Consider the following 24204-nt stretch of genomic DNA (forward strand, 5'->3'; position numbering starts at 1 on the left):
TGTGCAACTTACTATTTTTCCTAACTTTACTAGGACCATCTCACTATGCAATTGACGGCTGAATATGCCTCAAAAACCTTATTTTCTCAAGTTTGAAATTTTTTTTTTTGCTCAGACGCATTGTTTTTTTGATCTCTGAAACATTTTTATCTACTTTTTCACCTTCCAGACAACTTAGAGAAATAGTTGGAATGACTACTGTGAGAATATAAAATTTCATAAAAAATTTCGGATTTACACCTTTTTGTACTTCCGTGTTTTATATTCAAACAAAAGTTAAACAAATTCAGTTCAAGTTCATATTGCTATGGAACAGTATTTGCGATGATGAAGAGGCGAGCAATGTAAAGACGACGACGACGATTAAAGGCTAGCGCCGCCCGTATCAAGAGTCACCGGCTGAGCATCAAGTTATTCACGCAGAAGTTCGCAAAATGCCTACCAAGAACATTATTGAACAGTCATGTAGTCCATGGGCGTCACCTGTTGTACTGGTAAAAAAAAGGATGGCTCATGGCGCTTTTGAGTGGATTATCGGCACCTTAACAGGGTTACCAAAGATACGTGTATCCCCTACCTCAGATTGATGACGCCCTTGACTGCCTCCACAGTGCTCGCTATTTCTCCTCTGTTGACCTTCGCTCCGGCTACTGGCAGATTGCCGTGGATGATCTCGACCGCGAGAAGACTGCCTTTGTAATACCCGAAGGTCTTTATCAATTCAAAGTGATGCCGTTCGGTCTATGTAACGCTCCTGCCACTTTTGAACGCATGATGGACTCCCTTCTTCACGGTTTCAAATGGTCCACGTGCCTGTGCTACTTGGACGACGTTATAGTATTCTCCCCAACATTCACTACGCACCTCGAGCGCCTCTCAGCAGTCCTGGACGTTTTTCATCGAGCCAGTCTGCAACTCAATGCATCGAAGTGCCAATTCGGCCGTCGCCAGATTAGCGTCCTTGGACACCTCGTTGACGCGAACTGAGTGCAACCGGACCCAGGCAAGGTCCATGCTGTTACGCACTTCCCTGTTCCGAAGTGTGTGAAGGATGTGCGCAGCTTCATCGGCCTTTGTTCGTACTTCCGCCGTTATACGAAAAATTTCACGGCCATAGCACGACCACTAACCGAGCTTTTGAAACAAGGCGCCCCTTAACAGTGGGGCGATAACAAGGCCTCTGCATTCTCACATCTAATCGACCTTCTCACAGCGCCTCCTGTTCTGGCCCATTTCGATCCTTCTGTGCCTACCGAAGTCCGTACTGATGCCAGCGGTCACGGAATTGGTGCAGTACTGGCACAACGCCAGCGCAGCAACGACGGTGTTATCGCTTACGACAGCAGGCTCCTCTCACCCTCAGAGCGCAACTATTTCATCACTGAGCGTGAGTGTCTGGCCCTAGTTTTGGCGGTTGCGAAGTTCCGCCCACACTTATATGGCCGACCCTTTTCCGTTGTCACAGACCATCACGCGCTTTGCTGGTTATGCTCACTGCAAGATCCTACAGGAAGACTTGGTCGCTGGGCCTTACGCCTCCAAGAATATTCGTATACTGTCACCTACAAATCTGGCCGACTACACAAGGACGCTGACTGCCTGTCTCGCTACCTGGTAGATGAGCCTGACGACGCCGACAGTAGTACCGTCAACGGAATTTTCTCTGTGTCTGCCTTCGCTAACATCGCCGATAAGCAGTACCGAGACCTATCACTGCGAGCACTCATCGAGTGTCTGCGCTCTACACCTACCGACGCATCCGTTCGCCAATATGCCCTCCAGGGCAGCATTTTGTATCGAGCGAACTTCCTCGGTGACAGATCTCATCTTCTTCTTGTCGTGCCAAAACATCTACGACAGACTGTGCTCTTTGAGATGCATGATGCACCCACTGCAGGACATCTTGAGGTAACCCGCATGTACGATCACATCCGCCGCCGCTTCTATTGGCCTGGTCTCGCTCGCTCCGTCCGACGCTATGTTGCTGCCTGTGATCCCTGCCAGCATCAGAAAACACCTCAGGTGCTACCTGCCGGTCATCTTCAGCCAATCACTGTCCCTATGGAACCGTTCTTTCTTGTCAGATTAGACCTCCTCGGTCCTTTTCCCACGTCATCCTGTGGGAACAAATGGGTAGCCATCGCAACTGATTATGCCACCCGATATGCTATCACGCAGGCTCTCCCTACCAGTTGCACCACTGACGTCGCGGACTTTCTCTTGCGTGACATTATCTTGCTTCATGGAGCCCCGCGACAGCTGCTTACTGACTGTGGTCGTAACTTCCTCTCGAAAGTTATTGCCGACATTGTGCGTTCCTTGCTGCACTCAACAAAAGCTGACTACTTCATACCATCCTCAAACCAGTGGCCTGACAGAGCAGTTAAACTGTACTCTTACCGATATGCTGTCCAAGTGGGTTTCCAAGGACCACCATGACTGGGACATTGCCCTTCCTTAAGTCACACTCGCGTATAATTCTTCCCGGCATGACACCGCCGGATTTTCTCCGTTTTATCTACTGTACGGTCGCTAACCGACCTTGCCCCTTGACACGGCACTTCCTCGTGCTGCGATCTCAACAAGCGAGTTTGCGCGCGACACCATCGCTCTTGCTGACCATGCACACCGGCTTGCCCGTACTCGACTGACGGCCTCGCAAACCACTCAGCAGCATCAGTGCAACGTCCGCCACTGTGACGTACAGTTTCCGCCTGGTGTGCTCGTGCTCCTGTGGTCGCCCTCTCATCATGTCGGACTTTCAGAGGCGCTCCTTTCGCGATACACAGGGCCCGGCCCTACCGCGTGCTGCGCCAGGTGACGCCTGTGACATACAAAATTACTCCTGCGAGTTCAACCTCGTCCTCTACTCCGGCATCTAGTGATGTCGTGCACGTCAGTAGGCTCAAGGCCTACTACACTGCAGTATTTGCGATGACGAAGAGGCGACCAGTGTGAAGACGACGACGACGACGACGACGATTAGAGGCTAGCGCAGGCTGTTGCCTCTTGGCCAAATGTGGCGTATTTCCTTGTAAATATACTTGTATATAGCTCTTCGTCTGCATCTTCCTACGTAACAATATATATAAAAAGCAATCTCCTTTATGTATATGAAAAAAGTTTCATGTCATTGGTGAAAATGCTTATTTTGTACAAATTTTTTTTGTTGGGCTAGGTTTTGCGATCACCTGCAAACTTAAGATGGCGGCGGCAGCACGGAAAAAAGTTTTTCGCCGGAACCAAGCTGGGTTAATGTTTGTCACGGTAACACAATAAGTCATGATTTTTTTTAAGCAATCGAAGGTGGTCGAGTGCAAAGCCTGGATTAGTTGGCGTGGACTGACCCAGAAGTAAGTGAGCCAATCCTAGGCACAATGTACTCGGAGGCATCAACAAATTGATTTCGCAGGCAGTGCATATTACAGCATGTTTCTAGTTGAACGCCTTCTTCCAATGAACTTGGAAGATTCCAAGAATTTTCATAAAGGAGGATGCAATGATGCTGTCCTCGGCTGTTAGTAAATCATGCTCTTATCAAGCAGACAACAGTTTTGAATAATTGGATGCAAGGCTTTGGCTTGGATGTTTCCCGACCACCTTCCTGTCAGCCATCTGCACGTCACTGTTGCAGGAAATCAAAAGTGTTTCCAGTGGAAACTACATGCAGATGAGCCCTACACCAACCAACAGGTAGCAGTTGCATGCTACATGCACAAACTGATAATCTACGTAAAAAATGCAGTTTGTGTCTTCTGCACTGACAATACTGTATGTGCTTCCTCATTATCTGTAACAATGCTCAAGAACAAGCAGTGTGCACTAGAAGAAACAGGATGTGGTATACATCCAGTCACAAGCTACCATCTGTTAGCCGAGTCCATTTCTAGAAATACAAACACTGGACAAACAGGAGTGTTTCGATGAATATGCCACCAACCCACCACAACTCTTTTAGCTGCAACCTGCACCACATATAACATACCAATGCCAAATACGGCATTAAGAAAGAAAGAAAAGAGAAAAAAGAGAAAAGGAAGGTCAACACACCGAAGAGCTATGGAAGCAAGAGAAGATCGTGAGTTAACAAAAAGAAGGTGAGAAAGGTGAAAATATCTCCTTATTGAGCTATGCAATGTTTCAAATGTGAAAGCATATGGAATGAAAGATGCAATTTTTAACACCTTCACACTTACTTTCCTCAGTTAAGCTTTTCAGTTAAAATAAACTGAATTATCAGTAGCATGAGACAAGCAAGAAAAATTGAAGAATGAACTTTAGCTCCATTGCAAAAACAAACTTTTCTGGCTCTTCCTTAAGATACATTACAATAAAGGAGACAAGTTCAAGCTTTCATTCATTCATGTCCCTTTTTAGATAAGGTAGTAAAATTCCAACATCAATATTAAGATTCGTGACAATTTTAGGCTTTCAATTAAATAAAAACACTTCGATTTTCATATAACTTCATGAGGTTGATGCATTTTCTTTAATAGTCAGTTCTTTGTAAATACTTGTCGCAATATTTTGTGCTTAACACAAGAAATGCAATGTTCAGGGAGGCATCCACTACAGCACAGAACCTCAGGCCCACTTTCTCACTTAGCCATGCTACGCTCCATACGCATTGCATTTCACAGAGACAATTTTTTTTTAATTATGGGGTTTTACGTGCCAAAACCACTTTCTGATTAAGAGGCACGCCGTAGTGGAGGACTCCGGAAATTTAGACCACCTGGGGTTCTTTAACGTGCATCTAAATCTAAGTACACGGGTGTTTTCGCATTTCGCCCCCATCGAAATGCGGCCGCCGTGGCCGGGATTCGATCCCGCGACCTCGTGCTCAGCAGCCCAACACCATAGCCACTGAGCAACCATGGCAGGTCACAGAGACATGAGTTTGCAATATTAATGCCTAGGCAAACTACAGCATCATTGCAGAAATAGGTTTCTTAGAGGCAATGATGGGGGCAACAAGCTTAAAACATCTATAGTTCGGCACGCACAAAACTCAACAGTAGGCTGAGATAAACGTAGAATATATGCATATAGCCAAGCTGTGGCCACACAAAATGTGAAAGGCGAGAATGCAGTTTCAAAGCAGAATGCAGTTTGCAGTTTCAAAGTTTTTTATGACACTGCAAACTTTTTGTTTCAAAGCTTCCAGAAAAATTTTACAGGTGATATCGCGCACATGGAAGAAGAATCTGGGTTGCCAACTGATAGTGTTTAGACGGAATAAAATGGGGAAGTCATTAATGTGGTCACTTGTTCCACCTTTAAAAGTGCCACCAATATATAGCTACCCAGTGCTTTAAAAGGATGAAAGAGGTTGTCAAACATCAGATAAAATGCAGTGAAAATTACTGCAGCTGTGGTCAGAAAACTTTTATCCAGAATTTTGCTGCATACAATGTTGGAGACACTCCCAAAGCATCGCAATTCAATTATGACAGAATGTGGTAGCATACAGGTGCACTGCATTCCGGAAGCACTGCCAGCCATTGACCTTTTAACGTTTAAAAATAACAGAAAAAGAAGCAACACATTTAATTCTGGAGACAGCAAAGGATACTGTTCAATATGTTAAGAAGACGGCTTGGAAGATGGGTGCGCAGTCTCATTCAGAGTCACACAGCAGAGTAAAGCTGAGTAAACAGACCAACAAATTCTCTAATACTACACAAGATGAGCTTGACTACTCAAGGTAGAACGCAAGAAATTTAAGGGGCACTTAGTTATCCCTATGCAGATGAATGTAAAAGCAATGTAAACACTGCACGATGCCTATGCCTTTTCAGTCATCTTAATTTACTTCACCTTAATTAACACCAAACGTTGTGAGTTTGACTTCCAGCAAAGGTTTTAATTAGCTGTGGCTTAATTAAGTTAACCTTAACATAGAAGGTACTGGGTATGACTCCCACCAAAGGCCGAGGGTTCGTAGCCTTTTTGGACCGTTATGTGGTCACGCCAATGCCAGATTTTTCACCTCATGAGTCATATAATTCTGAAGGGTATGCATTTGGGCTAGTTGGTTCATGATTACGAGCAGAAAACAGTGCTAAATGACAGGAAAAAGAGACGGACACAGACCACAGCACTGCCTAACAACCAAGTGCTGCTATTCTTTCAGTCAGCACATATATACTCTGCCACTATCATGAAGAAAGAAAAATTTAAAAAAGGAACAGAAATTCAGCATGCGCAGGGGCAATAAATTGAAATCAATGAGACAGGAAAGCTATCTCCTTTGGAAGGAGTGAATGGCTTCAGAAATAAGACATGCGGGTTCAACGTGGTATTTTGACAAGAAGGTCACATCTTGAAAAGACTGCTTGCAGCCGCATTCATTTCAATGCAGTGACAATTGACTATCTCTAGCTTGTTTTTGAGCCTTGTTTGAGTGTTTGCGCATGCGGTCATGATGCACCACCTCATCTGACCGATATGAAACACTTGCATGAAAGAGGAATCTTGTTAACTACACAGTCACAACAGTCAACGACAAAACTCTGCCTGTACTGCTTTTTACAACTTTCCTCATTCTTGGTCAGCCGACTGACTTGTTGGCATAGGCTACCTAACTTATTTCGGGCAGTGAACAACAACATAATGCCTGCAATGCTGACATCCTTTTTGAGATTATGCTCAATATAGTGTACATATGGCATAACCGCAACCATTTGCCACAAGTGATTCTCAGATTCAGTGGCTGCCGATTGCTTGCTTTTAAGGCATGTTGCGACGCTTTCAGCAATGCTAGTCAAAAAGCATTAATGGGAAACCTGCGAGCTTCCACCTAGCTACTTGCGATTCAAAGGTTGCATCTAATTGGTGGTTGGTGACAAGACCTAATGGGGGCCGCCCTCATAAAAGATCTTGCAATATCGCACTTAACTTTGAGTGCGCAAAGGAAAAGGGGAGAAGACACTTATGAGACCGAGGAGCATGACCCCAACATATATGGTTGTTTAAGAATGAGAGCTCCAAATCTAAGAAGCGCATCTGATGGATGCTCCGTGGCCAATTCAAAGGAACCTAATATTGCGCAGAACACGTCATATATTATAGCAGCAGCAGGCTGCACATCAGGTGGGTTAGTAATATAAAAAAACACTTTTACATGCTTTTTAGTTTCATCAGCATGGAGCATAAGTTATAAAAGAAAGGTGTGTGCATCGGCTCATGTATTGCCCCTGTTCTAAGACTCCAATCTTAAAGCTAAGCTCAGCCAGACGAGCACTGTAAAAGTGATGCGATACGTTGATGATTTTTAAAATTTTTTATAACACTAACCCTTGTGATGCGCAGCATGCTGCTGCTATAATATATAAGTGTTCCGCACAGTATTAGGTTCCTTTCAACTGACCACAGAACATCCGTCAGACAATAAGCTTCGCTTCTTAGATTTGGAGCTCTCGTTCTCAACCATGGATGTTGGGGCTCATGCTCCTTGGTCTCATAAGAGCCTTCTCCCCTTTTCCTCCACACACTCAAAGATAGTTAAGCGCAGTATTGCAAGATCTTCCATGACGGAAGCCCTCATCTGGTCTTGTGACCACCAAGTATATGCAAGCTACGAATCGCAAGTAGCTAGGCTGAAGCTGGCAGGTTCCCATTAGCACTTTTTATTAGCATCGCTGAAAGCCTCGCAGCAGGCCTTAAAGGTAAGCAATCGGCAGCTGCTCAATCTGAGAATCACTCACGGCAAATGGTTGCGGTTATCCCAAATGTGCACCAGGTTGCACATAATCTTAAAAAGGTTGTCAGCAGGGCAGATGTTAGGTTACTGTTCACTGCTTGAAATAAGTTAGGTAGCCTGTGCCAACAAATCAATTGGATGACCGAGAACAAGAAAAGTAAAAGCAGCACAGGCAGAGGTTTGTTGTTGACTGTTGTGACTGTGTGGTTTACAAGATTCCTCTTTCATGCAAGCGTTTCTATATCAGTCAAATGGGGTGGTGCATCAATGACCGAATGTGCGAACACTCAAACAAGGTTCAAAAACAAGCTAGAGATAGTCAATTGTCACAGCATTGCAATGAATACGGCTGCAAGCAGTCTCTTAAACATGTGAGCTTCTTTTCAAAATACCATGATGAATGCGAACGTCTTATTTCTGAAGCCTTTCACATCCATAATAGTGGTGACGCATGTGTAAGCCTCCCCTCCAGTTCACTCCTTCCGAAGGAGATAGATTTCGTATCTCATTGATTATAATTTATTGCCCCTGCACATGCTGAATTTCTGTTCTTTTTTTCCTTTTTTTCTTCTTTGCGATAGCGGTAGAGTATATATATGTGCTGACTGAAAGAATAAAGACACTTGGTGGTTAGTCAGCGCTGTGGTCTGTGCCTTTCTCTTCATACTGTCGTTTAGCACTGTTTTCTGCTCGTAACCATATAATGCTTTTGCATTAAAAGATGTACATACCAAAATAGTCTTGTTAAAAAGTATTGTAGAGCAATTTATAACCTGGTTATTCTGTGAAGTCTAGCCTAGTCAGTCAAAAACAGCTGGTCTAAATTCATATCTCTGCACCCAGAACAGGTCAAACGCTCATCACATTAAGGTGTGTGTTTGTATACTATTGTGTAAATTGTGATCTATGCCTTACTGTAGTCCAACTTTTGAAGTCAATCAACAAGCGTAAGACAGCTGACATAAGGAAGTATAATATGGATAGAATTCAACATGCTCTCAGGAATGGAGGAAGCCTAAAAGCAGTGAAGAAGAAACTAGGAGTAGGCAAGAATCAGATGTATGCGTTAAGAGACAAAAGCCGGCAATATCATTACTAACATGGATGAGATAGTTCAAGTGGCTGAAGAGTTCTATAGAGATTTATACACTACCAGAGGCACCCACAACGATAATGGAAGAAAGAATAGTCTAGAGGAATTTGAAATCCCCCATATAACGCCGGAAGAAGTAAAGAAAGCCTTGAGAGCTATGTAAAGGGGGAAGGCAGCTGGGGAGGATCAGGTAACAGCAGATTTGTTGAAGGATGGTGGGCAGATTGTTCTAGAAAAACTGGCTACCCTGTATACGAAATGCCTCATGACCTCGAGCATACCGGGATCTTGGAAGAACGCTAACATAATCCTAATCCACAAGAAAGGGGACGCCAAAGACATGAAAAATTATAGACCGATCAGTTTACTGTCTGTTGCCTACAAAGTATTTACTAAGGTAATTGCAAATAGAATCGGGAACACCTTAGACTTCTGTCAACCTAAGGACCAGGCAGGATTCCGTAAAGGCTACTCAACAATAGACCATATTCACACTATCAATCAGGTGATAGAAAAATGTACGGAATATAACCAACCCTTATATATAGCTTTCATTGATTACGAGAAACCATTTGATTCAGTCGAAACCTCAGCAGTCATGGAGGCATTACGGAATCAGGGTGTAGACAAGCCATATGTAAAAATACTGAAAGATACCTATAGCGGCTCCACAGCCACCGTAGTCCTCCATAAAGAAAGCAACGAAATCCCGATAAAGAAAGGCGTCAGGCAGGGAGACACGATCTCTCCAATGCTATTCACAGGGTGTTTACAGGAGGTATTCAGGGACCTGGAGTGGGTAGAATTGGGGATAAAAGTTAATGGAGAATACCTTAGTAACTTGCGATTCGCTGATGATATTGCCTTGCTTAGTAACTCAGGGGACCAATTGCAATGCATGCTCACTGACCTGGAGAGGCAAAGCCGAAGGGTGGGTCTAAAAATTAATCTGCAGAAAACTAAAGTAATGTTTAACAATCTCGGAAGGGAACAGCAGTTTACAATAGGTAGTGAGGCACTGGAAGTGGTAAGGGAATACATCTACTTAGGACAGGTAGTGACTGTGGATCCGTATCATGAGACTGAAATAATCAGAAGAATAAGAATGGGCTGGGGAGCGTTTGGCAGGCATTTTCAGATCATGAACAGCAGGTTGCCATTATCCCTTAAGAGAAAAGTGTATAACCAGCTGTGTCTTACCAGTACTCACCTACGGGGCAGAAACCTGGAGGCTTACGAAAAGAGTTCTACTTAAATTGAGGACGACGCAAAGAGCTATGGGAAGAAGAATGATGGGTGTAACATTAAGGGATAAGAAAAGAGCAGATTGGGTGAGGGAACAAATGCGAGTTAATGACATCTTAGTTGAAATCAAGAAAAAGACATGGGCATGGGCAGGACATGTAATGAGGAGGGAAGATAACCGATGGTCATTACGAGTTATGGACTGGATTCCAAGGGAAGGGAAGCGTAGCAGGGGGCAGCAGAAAGTTAGGTGGGCGGATGAGATTAAGAAGTTTGCAGGGACAACATGGCCACAATTAGTACATGACCGGGGTAGTTGGAGAAGTATGGGAGAGACCTTTGCCCTGCAGTGGGCGTAACCAGGCTGATGATGTAGTCCAACTTGTGACGGTGTCATCGCTGAGCTCATAATATGTGTATGTGCTCTATGTATACGTGTAGTTTAATGTCAACTACTTACTAAGGAATTTACAATCACTGCCAAGCAGTGAACAATCTGACACTAGAGGCACTGAGCATTCCTCCTAAATAAGAGCTGGTAATCACTACTTGAGGCTCAGGTGAACTGTCATGTACGACCATGATGCCTCCATCATTCCTAAAGAAGTTTCAGAAAGCTGCCATGAAACTAATTCCCATAACTACGTAAAACACACCAAAGCAAAGGTGATGGAAACATGATACATGATGGAAAGCAGTGTCATGATTAAGGCTTCATTACACTTCCAGACGAAATACAATTGTAATATTGGCTAAATAACCAAACCCTTTGTATCATATCATCAGAGAAGTCTACATGGAGCTATGCCATTATTAGCAATACTTTTTGTTGTGACCCCTCGCATGCACATTTAGTTGTAGCAACGGTCACAGCAGACACTCAGGACAACACTCCAAATTATATTCTGTAAATGGATGCGAGTGATGGTGCAGCCACTGGTTTTAAGAACCAGTTTCAACTGCACAAAGTGCAATACAATGAACCCAGTACAATGAAGTGTTCGTTTTTGGCTGCAGGGTGTGGTAAATATGCCTATGATGTTGTTAGTAAGCTTGTAACACGATACAGGGTATCCCAACTATCATGTACCAAGATTTAAAGATATGCAAATGCCACATAGCTTGACAGAACCAAGGTAATGTTTGCCATCGTGTGGAGATACTCGGAATATTTTTTTCATTCTAATTATATATTAGTCTTAATTATTAATCAACTTATCAAGTATTACAATTACATTAAAAGTGGCAATGAGAAAATTACAGAGCTATATGAAAAACTCCCAATACAGCTTTCTGTTCCGCAATACATGCTGCATAAAAGTGTTTTTTCGAGCGTGAAAGAAGCCTGCGAATGCACGCAAAGTGCCTCGAGCAGGCAGTTGCGCAGCAATTGATAGTGACAGAATTGAGCATGCTTTTTGCTATTAAAGTAGAAATCAGAATTTTATATTGGCACAGAAAGTCGCAAAATCCAGTAAGTGTCGTGAACTGGTGCTGAAGCTTTGGTATTTTGGATGTGGTATATGAGATTGCAGTACATAAGTTGGCTGTTAATAAGTGCTGCATAATTATTGTTCAAAATTGCAGTACTTATCTTATTAGGCTTTTGCGCTTTATTCTATGCTTACTACAAAGTAAAAAATGCGCATGCTAATGAATGGCATTGCCTTCATGGTAACGAGTGTAGCGGTAGAGCTGCTCAATGCATGCATGGCAGCACACATGAGTGCTGTTGTATACACACGAGTTTGCGAGTTAGTACCACGAGTTCTGTGGTCTCTATAAGACATAAAATGCCATCGACAAATTGTGCGATGAATGGGTGCCAGCACTGCAATAATAGCGCTAGTGGCATATTCTACCACTTAGCTTGGCTTGGCTAAAAAAATAATTTAAAAATGGGCCAGGTGCATGCGGCCAGCGAAAGTATGGCCTTTGAAGTATTAGCTTTTGTCATTTGGAGGGAGCCGTCACGAGGCTGTGGGTTTGGACACCACCAATTGTAAAAATAATTCAGTTCAGAAAACATGAACCGCAGTAACATTGGCTTGATAAGCAAAATATTACTTCCTTTCATCTAGGGCCATACTTGTCTGCCTCCTGCTAATGCCAGTGTATAATCGCTATCGTGCTCACCTATCACTGTTTTCAGCATGTTTCTTGAGCATGACTACATCCTCGATGCAGATTGGAAAATTATGCTGAAAAAGGCCCAATCTGGCATTGTAGCTTAAGAAGTTAAATTTTCCATTTGCTTGCTTGTTTCATGCCCCTGCTAATTAAATTGAATTTTATTTCAATTGAGAAGCTTGTCCAAGTGACGCACAATATGTGTGAAAGCGTGAAAAATAGTATTAATTCTATTCTCTTTCAAACTCTCTGTTGACTTTTTTCTGGGTTGAAAAATTTAACTTCACTTTATTACGTGAACAAATCTTGGCCCCTAAGTTTAAAAGTTCACTGAAAACAACAAATAGTTGGGACCCTTCTAGAAATGTTGTCTGAACCCCTAAACGTGTTGCCTTCTTTCCTACATGCCTTGTCCCTAGCCCTACACCTGCTGCAATAAGCAAAGCCCAAAATCTTCTAAGCTCCTATCTGGGGATTGTTTCAGATAACCAAACTCATTTTGCATGTGTCACAGTTCATCATTATTCGTCATTAATTTTGTGTCATAAGTAGACTGGCGCACAACCTTTATTTTTAATATACGTTAACGACCTAAACGTTAACACATGATGTGCAGCACGATTGTTTGCAGATGACTGCACGACATACAAACTGGTCACTAATACCTCGGGCGTTGACATGTTCCAGGATGATGTAAACAAAATTAATAAATGGTTCGAAATGTGGCAGATGGAACTAAATGTTTTAAAAACAAAAGCCACTGTATTTACTACATCAAACACCATCGCGGAATGTCGTTACACATTAAAAAACATGCTCATCAAAATGGTGCCTAATGTAAAATATTTAGGAATTTGACATCGGATATTTCGTGGAATAGCCGTATAGATGAGGTGGTTAGCAAAGCATCTCATGCACTCGGGTTTTTAAGGCACAACCTACATTCTGCTAACACAGATACAAAACTACTACCTTAGACTACATTAGTACGTTCGAAAATAAAGTATGCATCTATAATATGGAACCCTCATCAATTATTCCTAATCAACAAACTAGAATCGCTTCAGAACAAAGCAGTTCATTTCATTGTAAGGAAGTACTCTCCAACATTTAGCGTAACGGAGATAAAAACATCGCTCAAATTGCCTTGCACTTGCAGATCGCAGGTGTCAGGCACTGCTGTCTTTTTTCCGAAAACATTATCATAGTCATTCACCCTTCGCCACCCGTTACATCACGCCAGCTTATGTTTTTCCTTGACTAGACCATTCCTTTAAAGTGCAGCCTATATATGCATGAACTAACCACTTTTTTTACTCGCCACTTCTTGTTGCTACCAGGCACTGGAATGAGCTCTCAGACGATGTTGCATGTCTTGCCAATCATGATACATTGTTAGCAAATTAGAGGGCACATTCTTATGACCATTACTGATTTTGTTTCCTACTTCTATCACTTTCAGATTCAGTTCAGTTGTGTCATGTTACTGTTTTATTTTCTGTCCTGTACTTTTAGATTGCAGACCCCCTCTTCAGTTCAGGTACTGCAGTTCAGTGTATTCTTTGGTTCAGTGTGCTTAGTGCCGAGTACTTGGAAACTGCAGGGCCTGTTATAGGTTATTTGGTCATAGTAATTCTCGCTCTGTTGATTTACATTAACTATAATGTGTACAGGAATTAATATTGTGATGTTTGGATCACTGCGTATTTGCTAACAGTTTTACGTTAACTATACCGTGTACTAGATACAGTGTCTTGTATCGCACTTTCCTCACTCTCTTTCCTTCTCTCACTCTCTTTTCGTTACGTAGTTATTTTTAAAGAGTTACAATGTAGTTTCGTTTTGTTATCTTTTCCCCCCTATGTAATGCCCCCACCAGGCCTTTAGGGTAACTGAATAAAAATAATTTACAAATGATCATTGTAAATATGATTCACCATTTTCGGTTCTTATTTCCATGCTAAAATTAGTTTTTCTGTGAAAAATATTTTGCATAAAGCTTACAGTTCTCTCTTTTTTGGTTACTTTATGATTCACTTATGACAGAGCATTTGATATTCGAGCACAAATAGGATGAGGCTTTATGTGTAACATGATGCAGATCGTAGGAATATTTAAAAAATGACAAGGAAGGTACAACATTGCCTTAGCACCACTGGAGCTGCCCAAGTTCATCTCCCACCGTGTAAAGACTGCAATACAAAGGGGGTACCCCAACCTCTATGTCACAAAACAAACAAGGACGAGTGCTCATCCTCGAATATTTTATGCTTTTGTCTGTAAGCCACTTTGCGCCAAGATATAGCTTGAAGAAGACAAGTCCACTTGTCGAAACGTTGGCTCCTGCGTTCACCTTGTTCACGTTTTGCTCAATAGTTAAAAGCCCATTCAGAAAGTGAAAAAATGGACATGACAAAGTGTGCTCATCCTTGAATATTTTGTGCTTTTGTCTGTCCGCCACTTTGCGCCAAGATACAATAATTAGAAGGCCATTCAGAAAGTGACAAAATACCCATGACAAAGTGGGCTCATCATAAGCCAAAAAGTGACAATTGCTCATCAGAAGCCGACGTTGTCAAAACGTCCCTTATGGAGATAAACTGGGAAATATGTGCAATCTGATTTCTGATGCTCAGATCACAAATGGTTGCACGGACAAGGGGGAGTGGCAGTGTTAAAACATACATCAATCAGCAAATAGGTATTGTTCAAGGTTAGAATACTAAATTCTGAGGTGAAGAAGGCATCCCCCAAGTGAAGTGCTTGCTCAGAGCATAAGGGCTTTATTAGAAAATGTTCTCATTTCACGTCTCACACGTTTTGTTCCCCATTCAAACAGTGAGTATTACTGTTCAAATTGCTTTTAATTACAGGTTCTCGGGTGTTATATGTGAAAAGGGTAACGAATTTCGTTTATGATCATGAATTAGGAACACAGCCAAAAGGAGTGTTTTGCCTACTAACAGAGTCTCAGCTTAGGTCTGTTTCTAGGCGTGGAAAAGCACTTCCACTGCATGTGCCCACAACCTGACAAAGCCTTGTTTTTCATAAAATATGTCTGCAACAGCTTCACCACTCCTCGAAGGTGACTACACTAACCACTGCCGATGAACACTAGAGATGTTTTATCATTATTATTCCTACAACACAGTAAGCATTCCAGATCATATGACCAATACAAATGGACACTAACTTGCACGCATCGCCTCGCTTCCGTTCAAATGGCAGCGCGTGAGAGCGCCGCCTCGCATGTGTCAGCAGGGCCTCCCTGTTCTGGTAGCTCGCCCCGCACGAGCAAAGCCAAGAAGTTCCGCAAGTAGCCTCATGGTGTTTGGACAGCCAATCAGCTCCGAATTTCTTTCCACATTTGGAACACGAATACTTCTTCTCGGCATGAACCTTGAAGAAGTGCTGCAAGGAACGAGAAGCAATAAGAATTCGGGAAGACACAAACGGTGGCGTTTCGCAGACGCTCTGCATGCCAAGTTTTACAAGGGATAGTTACCAAATAACGTGACATTACACCATTCGTATAGCATGGCTAGTTCTAACCATTAGCTGCCAAACTTTCCCTGAGAATACGACTTGGCACACGGCCGGAGTAGAAGTCCGAGATGACGCACTGGACTAAAACACGAAATTTTCACAGGGGTTGTGTACCAGGCACACACATATGTTCAAATTAAATATCTAATGACAGTAAGGACACGAGTTATTTGTCCCATCATGGTAGGAAAGACGAATAAGTAGAAGCTAGTACGGCGACATATCCAGCAAATGTGTTGGAATGGACTTTGGAGGTAACCAAGAGGTGCTGCTTTGCTTTAAAGCAATAACTAAGCTCCGGGTGTTATGTACAAAAACGTATCAGTAATGCGCACGGGCTGTGTTGATGGCCATCATACCTGGTTAAGGAGCTTTCGAGATGAAAACAACTTGGCCTGCCCATCCATCGAACAGCAACTGGCCACGGTGCACCGGAATCTCTTTGGTGCGTTGGAGAGTTCGACTCCAGTTTTCTGCTTCATGTCTAGTTCGCGTTGATGATACCGAAAACGGATAAATTCAGCCCACGAAGTTAAACAGCACTACAAAGCACCGCCACGTATGGTTTGGTTACAGTGGAATACTGAGTAGAGTGTTACTAACATCTACAGTGGCGCACACCACGCACACCATTACGCACACCCCAGCCATTTTCTTGATCCTAGTAGATATCCAGCGCCTGCTTGCGCCATCTAGCATTCTAAAAGGACAACGTGGCGTTTAAGTTCTTATTTTATTCATTAGATGGCAAAACTGTAGGACTTTACTGGGTAAAACTGGAGCGTAAAGTAGTTTATTTTGATTCATACAGACATATTAAAGTAAAAAAATACAAGTTTCAGTTGTTTAGTAGTTGTAAAAAAGTGTCCAAAATTTATAACACTGTTTCCAAAACCGAAACCGAAACTGTAACTCAGTGCAGACGCCGGGTTTGTGATAATCGTTGATTCCTCTGGTTTAATAAACATTATATGGACGAATTGCGTTGATTATGTTCTCATTCTAGCGGTATATGACGTTCTCAAGGGTTGATGCGGCGTTTATATTGTGGGGGCACTTGCCAAGCGCCAGGAAACACAGCGCCAAAACTCGCGTAAGCAATCTAACCGCGTGTCCGCGCTCCGAAAGCGCGATCGTTGCACTCCTGGCGGTTGAAGCGCTTCTCACTGCTGCAGTCCGCTCCCCTCGGCGGCCCGGCGCGGCATTCATTCAGAACGAAATATGGCGTCGGAGGATGCGAACGCGCCGAAGTGTGATCTCGAAGGCGATGGCTGTGTCCGTTTGTCTTCGATCCTTCAAGCCTTCGGTGCGCCCATCCGCGAGGAGCAGGCCTGGGCCGTGTGCTACCAGACTTCTAAGTGCATGTGCAAAGAGTGGACGGCGGACAACCGCGGATGTTATTGCCTGACAGACACCAGTCAGCTCAGGATCCACAAGGATGGGAGCGTACACAGCTCCACGGTGCGCGAATTGGGTCCGGGTAAGCGCAAGCCTACGCCATTATTTACGTAGAGTTTTACTATCTTGCTATTTCGTCCCCCTCTGCACGTTCTCCTAATGACCAGCCTCACTGACACCGCCTGCGGCCTTTTTCTGGCATTCTAGATATCGATCTTGTCAAACGAAAGAGAAGGGCGAGTTGTGCCCTATGTAAATAGAAATCACGATGTTGTTCGTCGTTGCTTCGGACGACCTGCTGGTGGTCATGGCACACATGGATTTCGCCATGCTTACACCTGTGTTTCCATCTTTCCAACGCTAATTTTAAATGTTTGTCGACAGCGTTTACTGTGTAAGCATCGTATATGCGGCACGCCTACCTGAAGATGCGGGAGCGCATCTCTCTCGAAGTACGTGTTCTGTCATGTTGGGAGAAACATCTTTTCATGACCATTATCTGGAGCATATCTAGTCTATATGACATTGATCGTCATCTTATTGTCACGGCTGCACGGAGTTCGTGCGCCAATTTTGCTTTCGCGAAAGTAGTTCGTTTGCGCATGCCAGCGCCCACAGAATGCGGAGGAGGCACTCTGATCCCACGCTCAGCATGGCTCCTCTTCGTTTTCTAGTTACATTCACCGCAGGGACTTGCTGTGTTGTATCTGGTCAACATAACTGATGTGTTCTTTCAACTCCTTAATACATTTACTAGCAGCGGTAGTCGGCGGCTGTGAAAACGTGCGCATATTGTATGTTTTACCTGTATTATTTTCGTTTTGAAACGGGATGGGGAAAGCGGGGGGGAGCTAATTCTGGTTTCTGGTTTCATGCATACATTTATCAATGAGCACGTATGCGCCGTTGCAACATTACGTCGTGCTCTAATTATTGCTGAATAATATATTTTGCTTTTACTATACTGCGCCCATTAGCAAGTTCATGCAGTGTCCCAATATTTGTTGGCTGTACTTTTGTTCCTCCATTTGCTTACGTACCGTCAGAATAAGTTAAAACACGAATAAGTCCAAATCAACTGTCATTGCATTCCTGCGTTTGCCAGATAATCAGGCTCAGATTCGGGAATTCTGAAACTAGTGCATGTTCAGTAACCGGCCTTGCGGCGACTGCGCGTCGTACACCGAATTAATCGCATAAAAGATGTGCTCTGATGAAATTTTCGCGGTTTGGGTTTAAATTTACGCCGAGGGCACACGCATGTATATTGTTCCGCAGAAAGATGTTTACATGCATAGTATTCTAAGCCAAAGTCGTGAATTCGCCTTCTGCACTAATCACTTTGTAGTGCGTGTTCCAAGTTTTATACACTTGCGATACCTCTCGCCTCTTCAACGTCACTTCGTGCAAACTTCACCAGTGTGGCGATTTCGGTTTCCTTTTATCAAGGTTGAATCTCGCCGGTCAGGTCGCCGTTGGTATTCCATCTCATCAGCGTCGGTGTGGCCTTAGGCACACTCTTAAAACAGTCGCACTCTTTGGGGTATATATTTGTCCCACAACGATAATCGTCATCTGTCTTGCTTGCGTTTCCTTTCTTGAAAACGCTGCACTCGCTACTTTCCTATCGAGAATGCTCTGTCATGCTGTTAACGCGCATGCCGTTCGTGACTTGGAAGTACCGAGCTCGCAGGGATAAAGAAAGCAAATGCGGACAAGACAGATGATTATTGTTGTGTGGCAAGATACGACCCAAAGGGTGTAATTTTGCTTAACAGTGTATGCTGAAAACACGTTTCCACTGCTTAGAACACATGGAGTTCACCAACCGCTTAATTCTCCGTTGACGCCAAGTCCATGGCATGATTGTAGTGTTTCAAGTTTGGGTATTCGCAACGACATTATGTCTGTCTCGGCCGTGTTTTTCTTCGCAGTCTAGTCGCCGGCCTGATAGTGTAGACGCTGTGGATCACGGCCGCTTGTTGTGGCAGCGAGCGCGAAGGGGAGCTGGCACACGGCAGCGAGAGGCGTTGGCCCTGTCGTTGGTCGCGATTCGTGACCAAGGCGTAGCCGTTCAAGGCAACACCGAGCCAGAGAGTAGCGTTCCCTCGAGAGCCGGCTGTGCGAGCGGCCATGCCTTCCGGGTTTAGCCGAATGGTGCGCGCGAAGGTCGGTCACGCGTCGATCGATTCCCGCGGTCTTCCGTATTCGGGCACGTTTTCGGGCGCACGCATATCGACGCCACCTTGGCCGCCGCGGGCAGACGAGCCACTGGTCGTGGTGGGTGGCCCAGTTTCGCCGCCGGCCTCTGGCGTCTTCGTGGCGCAATTCTCGAGTCGGGGTTGTCACGTTCTCAACGAGAGTCGACATCCAAGCTCCTTTGGTGGAGCTCGGAGGAAAAATAGTAGCCGGTTATTTTCGTTTCGCAAAGGAGTGAGGAAGGAAGTATATTGCTGCTGACCACTAGCTTTTGGCTTCTGACACCTGAACGGCGGCCAGTTGAGAGGGGGTAAGGGATCGCAGAAAGAACAGCATAAATGGTAGCTATATAGTAGGAGGATGCTTATATACGTGTAGCGAATGTTTCATCGTGTCACTCCATAGTTCGCTTGCCATTTCACTGAGTGTTTGTTGCACTGCCCCCGCACGCCGTCACTGTAATTAAGAATAGTTGGTGGGTACTGGGAACGATGATTTTATGGACGAGAATAAAGTAGAATATATGTCGTTTTCAGAGAAGCAACCTGGCGAGTATAAGTACGCTTGCGTTGAGCCCGTCGAGCTAGCCAATAAGAAATACCGCGGCTCCCTGTAGTTTACGGCGCAATATATAATGTCGGAGTGACAGCAGCGGCATGCTGTCAGTAAATACTCAGTTGCGGCTTTGTGCCACAGTTGTTGATAAGAAAGCAACGTTTAGCAGACTCGGCCTTCTTTCACTGACGGTTCATCTCCTTTACCCTTAATTGCCATAGGACACTGCCACGGAGAAATATTTTCGACAGTATCGTACCATAAGTACCTCTCCGATTTGGCTGCGCCTTTGTGAAACATTTCTTCACAAGCAATGATGCACGCACGAGTTCACACTGCAGTGAGTGCAGCGCGACACTCCTCACTGGCCTTGCAAATTTAGAAGTGCTGTCACGGGCGAGCTATCGTCTACTACGGGCGGTTAAGCCTGTTGAGCAGTAGTGCTACGCAGTGGCAACTACGTGGTGACCAAGGATGCAGCTTTTCCTTTAGGAAACGCAGCCCACGAAAGGAACGAGTTCGCACAAAAGTCATTTAGCCGAGCCAGAGGCTTTCGCAAACGTTTACTGACAACATTCCAGACTTCAGACTTGTACGTGTCCCCTCCTTGCGACGGTCTCCTTGTCATTGTAACTCGCCTCCTTATGCAGTCGCAACATGCGAGGCATTTCCGTTTATGAACCACTATATAAATTAACAATCGCTGCGCCATGTCACATGCTACGAAAATCCCGCGCAACGCCTACGTGACCTGAGTAGCGAGTTCAAGAGGACTGTCAACTCGTGCAGAACTGGCTGGTCGCGACGTCAGATGGCGGGGCAGGCAGGCTTGCGCTAGTGTTCCTGTATAGAGCATATACAGGAACACTAGCTTGCGCTAGAGTTACTGTAACTCTAGCTTGCGCTTGTCGAATCGAGAAATGAGTGTCTTACTCAAACCATTCACCCTGGCTACGGTTCCCTAGCGTAAACGTGTTAGGAGGAAACACGAATTGGTTCGGCCGCTTCGGCTTTCCCCTAACGGAAATTTTAACGCCGCAACTCGGCTCTTAGAAGTGCTGTTATGGGTAGACGCGCTACTGCTGTCTCGTAGCAGAGCGGCCGGATCTGCGCGGCGACGTTCACGTCGACGGCGCCTACTCGTTTCCCCGCCGCTCTACGACTGCACCGCACTCGGAGCCTGGAGGCAGGGGGCCGTGCGGAATCCGCATTACCCACGGCCGTCACGGCGAGCGACGGGGACGCGGCCCCCTTTGGCTTAGTGCCTGTCCGATCCGCCCGTTAGCTTCTTCGTCATGTTGAGCCGGTCGGGATGGGGTTTGGCGAAGTGGCGGGCAGAGCCTCTCACCGCTTGTCGTTCCTCATAGCACGATTTCCTTACGAGACAGACTTATATATATATATATATATATATATATATATATGTATATATATATATATATATATATATATATATATATATATATAGGCGCGCGCATCGAGGCACCCAAGTTGCCGCTACGTCGGACGGGTCGCACCTGCTGTCGTTTTACCTTAACCCCACAAATCGCCAGCCCCATTCCACAAGAAATTAAATTAGAACGTGTTCACCTTCATCTTTATGCATTCGTACACAAGAAAAAGAAATATTTAATTGTCAAATGCTATTTCTAGGGGTGTGCGAGCATTCCAACCTTCGAATAACGAATCGAATACATAGTTATATCATAGATTGAATATTATATATTATATTATATATATTATTTTATATTACATATATTATATTATAGATTGAATGTTCGAATATTTCAAAACGTCAACTGCGCGCAGTCAAGCGTAAAAGTAGAGCGAAATTGCAAATAAATTTCATCCCCGCGGGCTCGCTCTACGCATAACACGTGACAGCTTGCGCAGTGGAGCAGGCTACGTCGCTCGGTGGCAGCGATCATTCGCACTCTCTGAGGAGTCCCGTGTGTGTGAACGAACTCGTATTAAATTCAGTCTCGAAACCATCGACGACGATTGTCAGTGTAAGCGAATGCATAGCCAACGAACGAACGTTTTCCTTGCCGAGTCCGACGAACCACGAAAATGACCGAAAGAGCCAAAGAAAGCTGTTTAAAATGGCACCTTGGCCTCTGGGGGGTTACTTTCACGACTCTGGGTGCCGTGTCACCATGACGACACATGCTTACGGGCCCCGTTGTCTACATAACTGAACAGGTAAGGAATCCCTGTCGTCCGAGAAAAAACAGGAAAAAAGAAAAAAGAAAACCCGCTTACGGAAAGTCATCTCCTCCTCCCTCATGCGCTGCATGGCATAATTTTCTGTATGGCATTTGCGTTGGCTGCGGTGTTCGGTGATTCGGCTTTCACCTTTTTCAGGGCGATCAGGCTTAAATTAGCGCAGGCGAACTTGGCAGATTCACTGTGAAATGATCTGCTTGCACACGGGCATAGAATGGCACGCAGAATGTCTTTCACACACCCTTAGTTTAAGCGTATTTCTTTTTTTTTTTTGGGGGGGGGGGGGGGAGGAGTGATGTGTGGGAGTGTACACAAGCATCTTTGTTGAGTTTGCAGGGGTGTCATTTTTGCCAATGTGTAGTAACACTAAGTTATTACAACGCTATTCCTGCCAACTTCGCGCCCTTAGACGATGCCGTATTTACAGTTATTCGTTGCTCACCAGCTCACGAAAACATCCCCACCACATTTCGGTAACGTGCAGAGATAACTGCTTATTTATTCGGAACGCGCCGGCGCTCACCGACCGGGCAGCTCTTGCGACGTATCTCTAGCCAAGTTGGCTGTAGCTTGTGCCACTTCTTTTTTTAATGTTTGTTGTTATGTGCAGTGTGCGCAGTTAGGGCTGTTCATCATCACCATCATCATCATCAGCCTATATTTTGTCCACTGCAGGACGGACTCTCCCTGCGATCTGCAGTTACCCCTGTCCTGCACCAACCGATTCCAACTAGCACTAGCAAATTTCCCGATTTCGTCGCACCACCTAGTCTTCTGCCGTCCTCTACTACGCTTCCCTTCTCTTGGTTGTGTCACCCTAATGGTCCAACGGTTATCTAATCTGCCCATTACATGACCTGCCCAGCGCCATTTTTTTTCTCTTAATGTCAATTAGAATGTCGTCTATACCCGTTTGCTCCAAACCGCTCTCTTTCTGTCTCTTAAAGTTATGCCTAGCATTCTTCGTTCCATCGCTCTTTGCGCAGTCCTTAAATTGTTCTCAAGCTTCTTTGTCAGCCTCCAAGCCTCTGCGCCGTATGTCAGCACCGGTAAATTGCACTGATTGTATACTTTCCTTTTGAATGATAACGGTAAGCTCTCAGTCAGGAGCTGACGATGTCTGCCGTATGCGATCCAACCCATTTTTATTCTGTGAATTTCCTTCTCGTGGTCAGGGTTCCCTGTGATTAGTTGACCTAGGTAAACGTACTCCTTCACATACTCTAGAGGCAGCTGACTTGCGATCCTGAACTCTTGTTGCCTTGCCCGATTATTCATCATTATCTTTGTCTTCTGCATATTAATCTTCAACCCCACTCTTACACTCTCCCTGTTAAGGTCCTCAATCATTTGTTGTAACTCGTCTGCACTGTTGCTGAACAGAACAATGTCGTCGGCAAACCGAAGGTGGCTGAGGTATTCGCAGTCGATCCTTACTCCTAAACCTTCCCAGTTTAATAGCTTGAATACTTCTTCCAAGCAAGGAGTGAATAGCATTGGAGAGATTGTGTCTCCTTGTCTGACCCCTTTCTTTATAGGTATCTTCCTACTTTTCTTGTGTAGAATTAAGGTGGCTGCGGAATCTCTGTAGATATTTTCCAGGGTATTTACGTAAGTAGTCTGTTACCGTATTACAATCGTTGGGATGGATGATTTGTGATGCTTTTGTGTTTTTTGTGATAGGTTAGCGTTGGCGCCGATGCTCATATGGCCGCAAAATGTTTGTTACGTGCCGCATTCAAAGACGCCGGCGAGTGCGTATGTTGTGTATAGCGTGGGCGTCGAACAGAAAAAAAAAACCAAGTAAGCTTGACAAGGTAAGACGCTCAGGCAACACACCGTTCAGGATAAACCGCCGTGTTCTCTGCGCTCATTCCAGTTCTGACACGCAAATGCTACCACATGGGATGATCACCTCGAACATGGACGTTTATATCGCACAGTCATTCGCCATTTTGTCCTGAGCACGTTGACCTCGTTTTTCTCATTTTCGGTTCGACGCCAGCGCCATATACAATAGAATACATGTTTAGACAACGAATACATAGTTGTCAAGTTAATTGACGAAAAGGCAAACTATAGTGCCTGACAAAGCGTCAAAAACCCT

The 24204-nt window shown here is 44.5% G+C and overlaps 2 protein-coding genes across 2 annotated transcripts in view; one reads left to right on the forward strand and one right to left on the reverse strand.

The window, feature by feature from the left end:
- Asciz (ASCIZ zinc finger protein) overlaps nucleotides 1-16402 on the reverse strand; it is a 33685-nt gene extending 17283 nt beyond the window's left edge. The window contains exons 1-2 of the mRNA XM_050191845.3: nucleotides 16079-16402; nucleotides 15367-15584 (exon numbers count right to left, since the gene is read on the reverse strand). Coding sequence (XP_050047802.2) covers nucleotides 15367-15584; nucleotides 16079-16201 — 341 coding nt within the window. The 5' untranslated portion in view covers nucleotides 16202-16402. The remainder of the gene's footprint in view (nucleotides 1-15366; nucleotides 15585-16078) is intronic.
- A 517-nt stretch (nucleotides 16403-16919) lies between these two features.
- spir (spire type actin nucleation factor) overlaps nucleotides 16920-24204 on the forward strand; it is a 226912-nt gene continuing 219627 nt past the window's right edge. The window contains exon 1 of the mRNA XM_050191843.3: nucleotides 16920-17199. Coding sequence (XP_050047800.1) covers nucleotides 16941-17199 — 259 coding nt within the window. The 5' untranslated portion in view covers nucleotides 16920-16940. The remainder of the gene's footprint in view (nucleotides 17200-24204) is intronic.

This window comes from Dermacentor andersoni, chromosome 1 (genome assembly GCF_023375885.2).
Source record: "Dermacentor andersoni chromosome 1, qqDerAnde1_hic_scaffold, whole genome shotgun sequence".
Lineage (NCBI taxonomy): Eukaryota > Metazoa > Arthropoda > Arachnida > Ixodida > Ixodidae > Dermacentor > Dermacentor andersoni.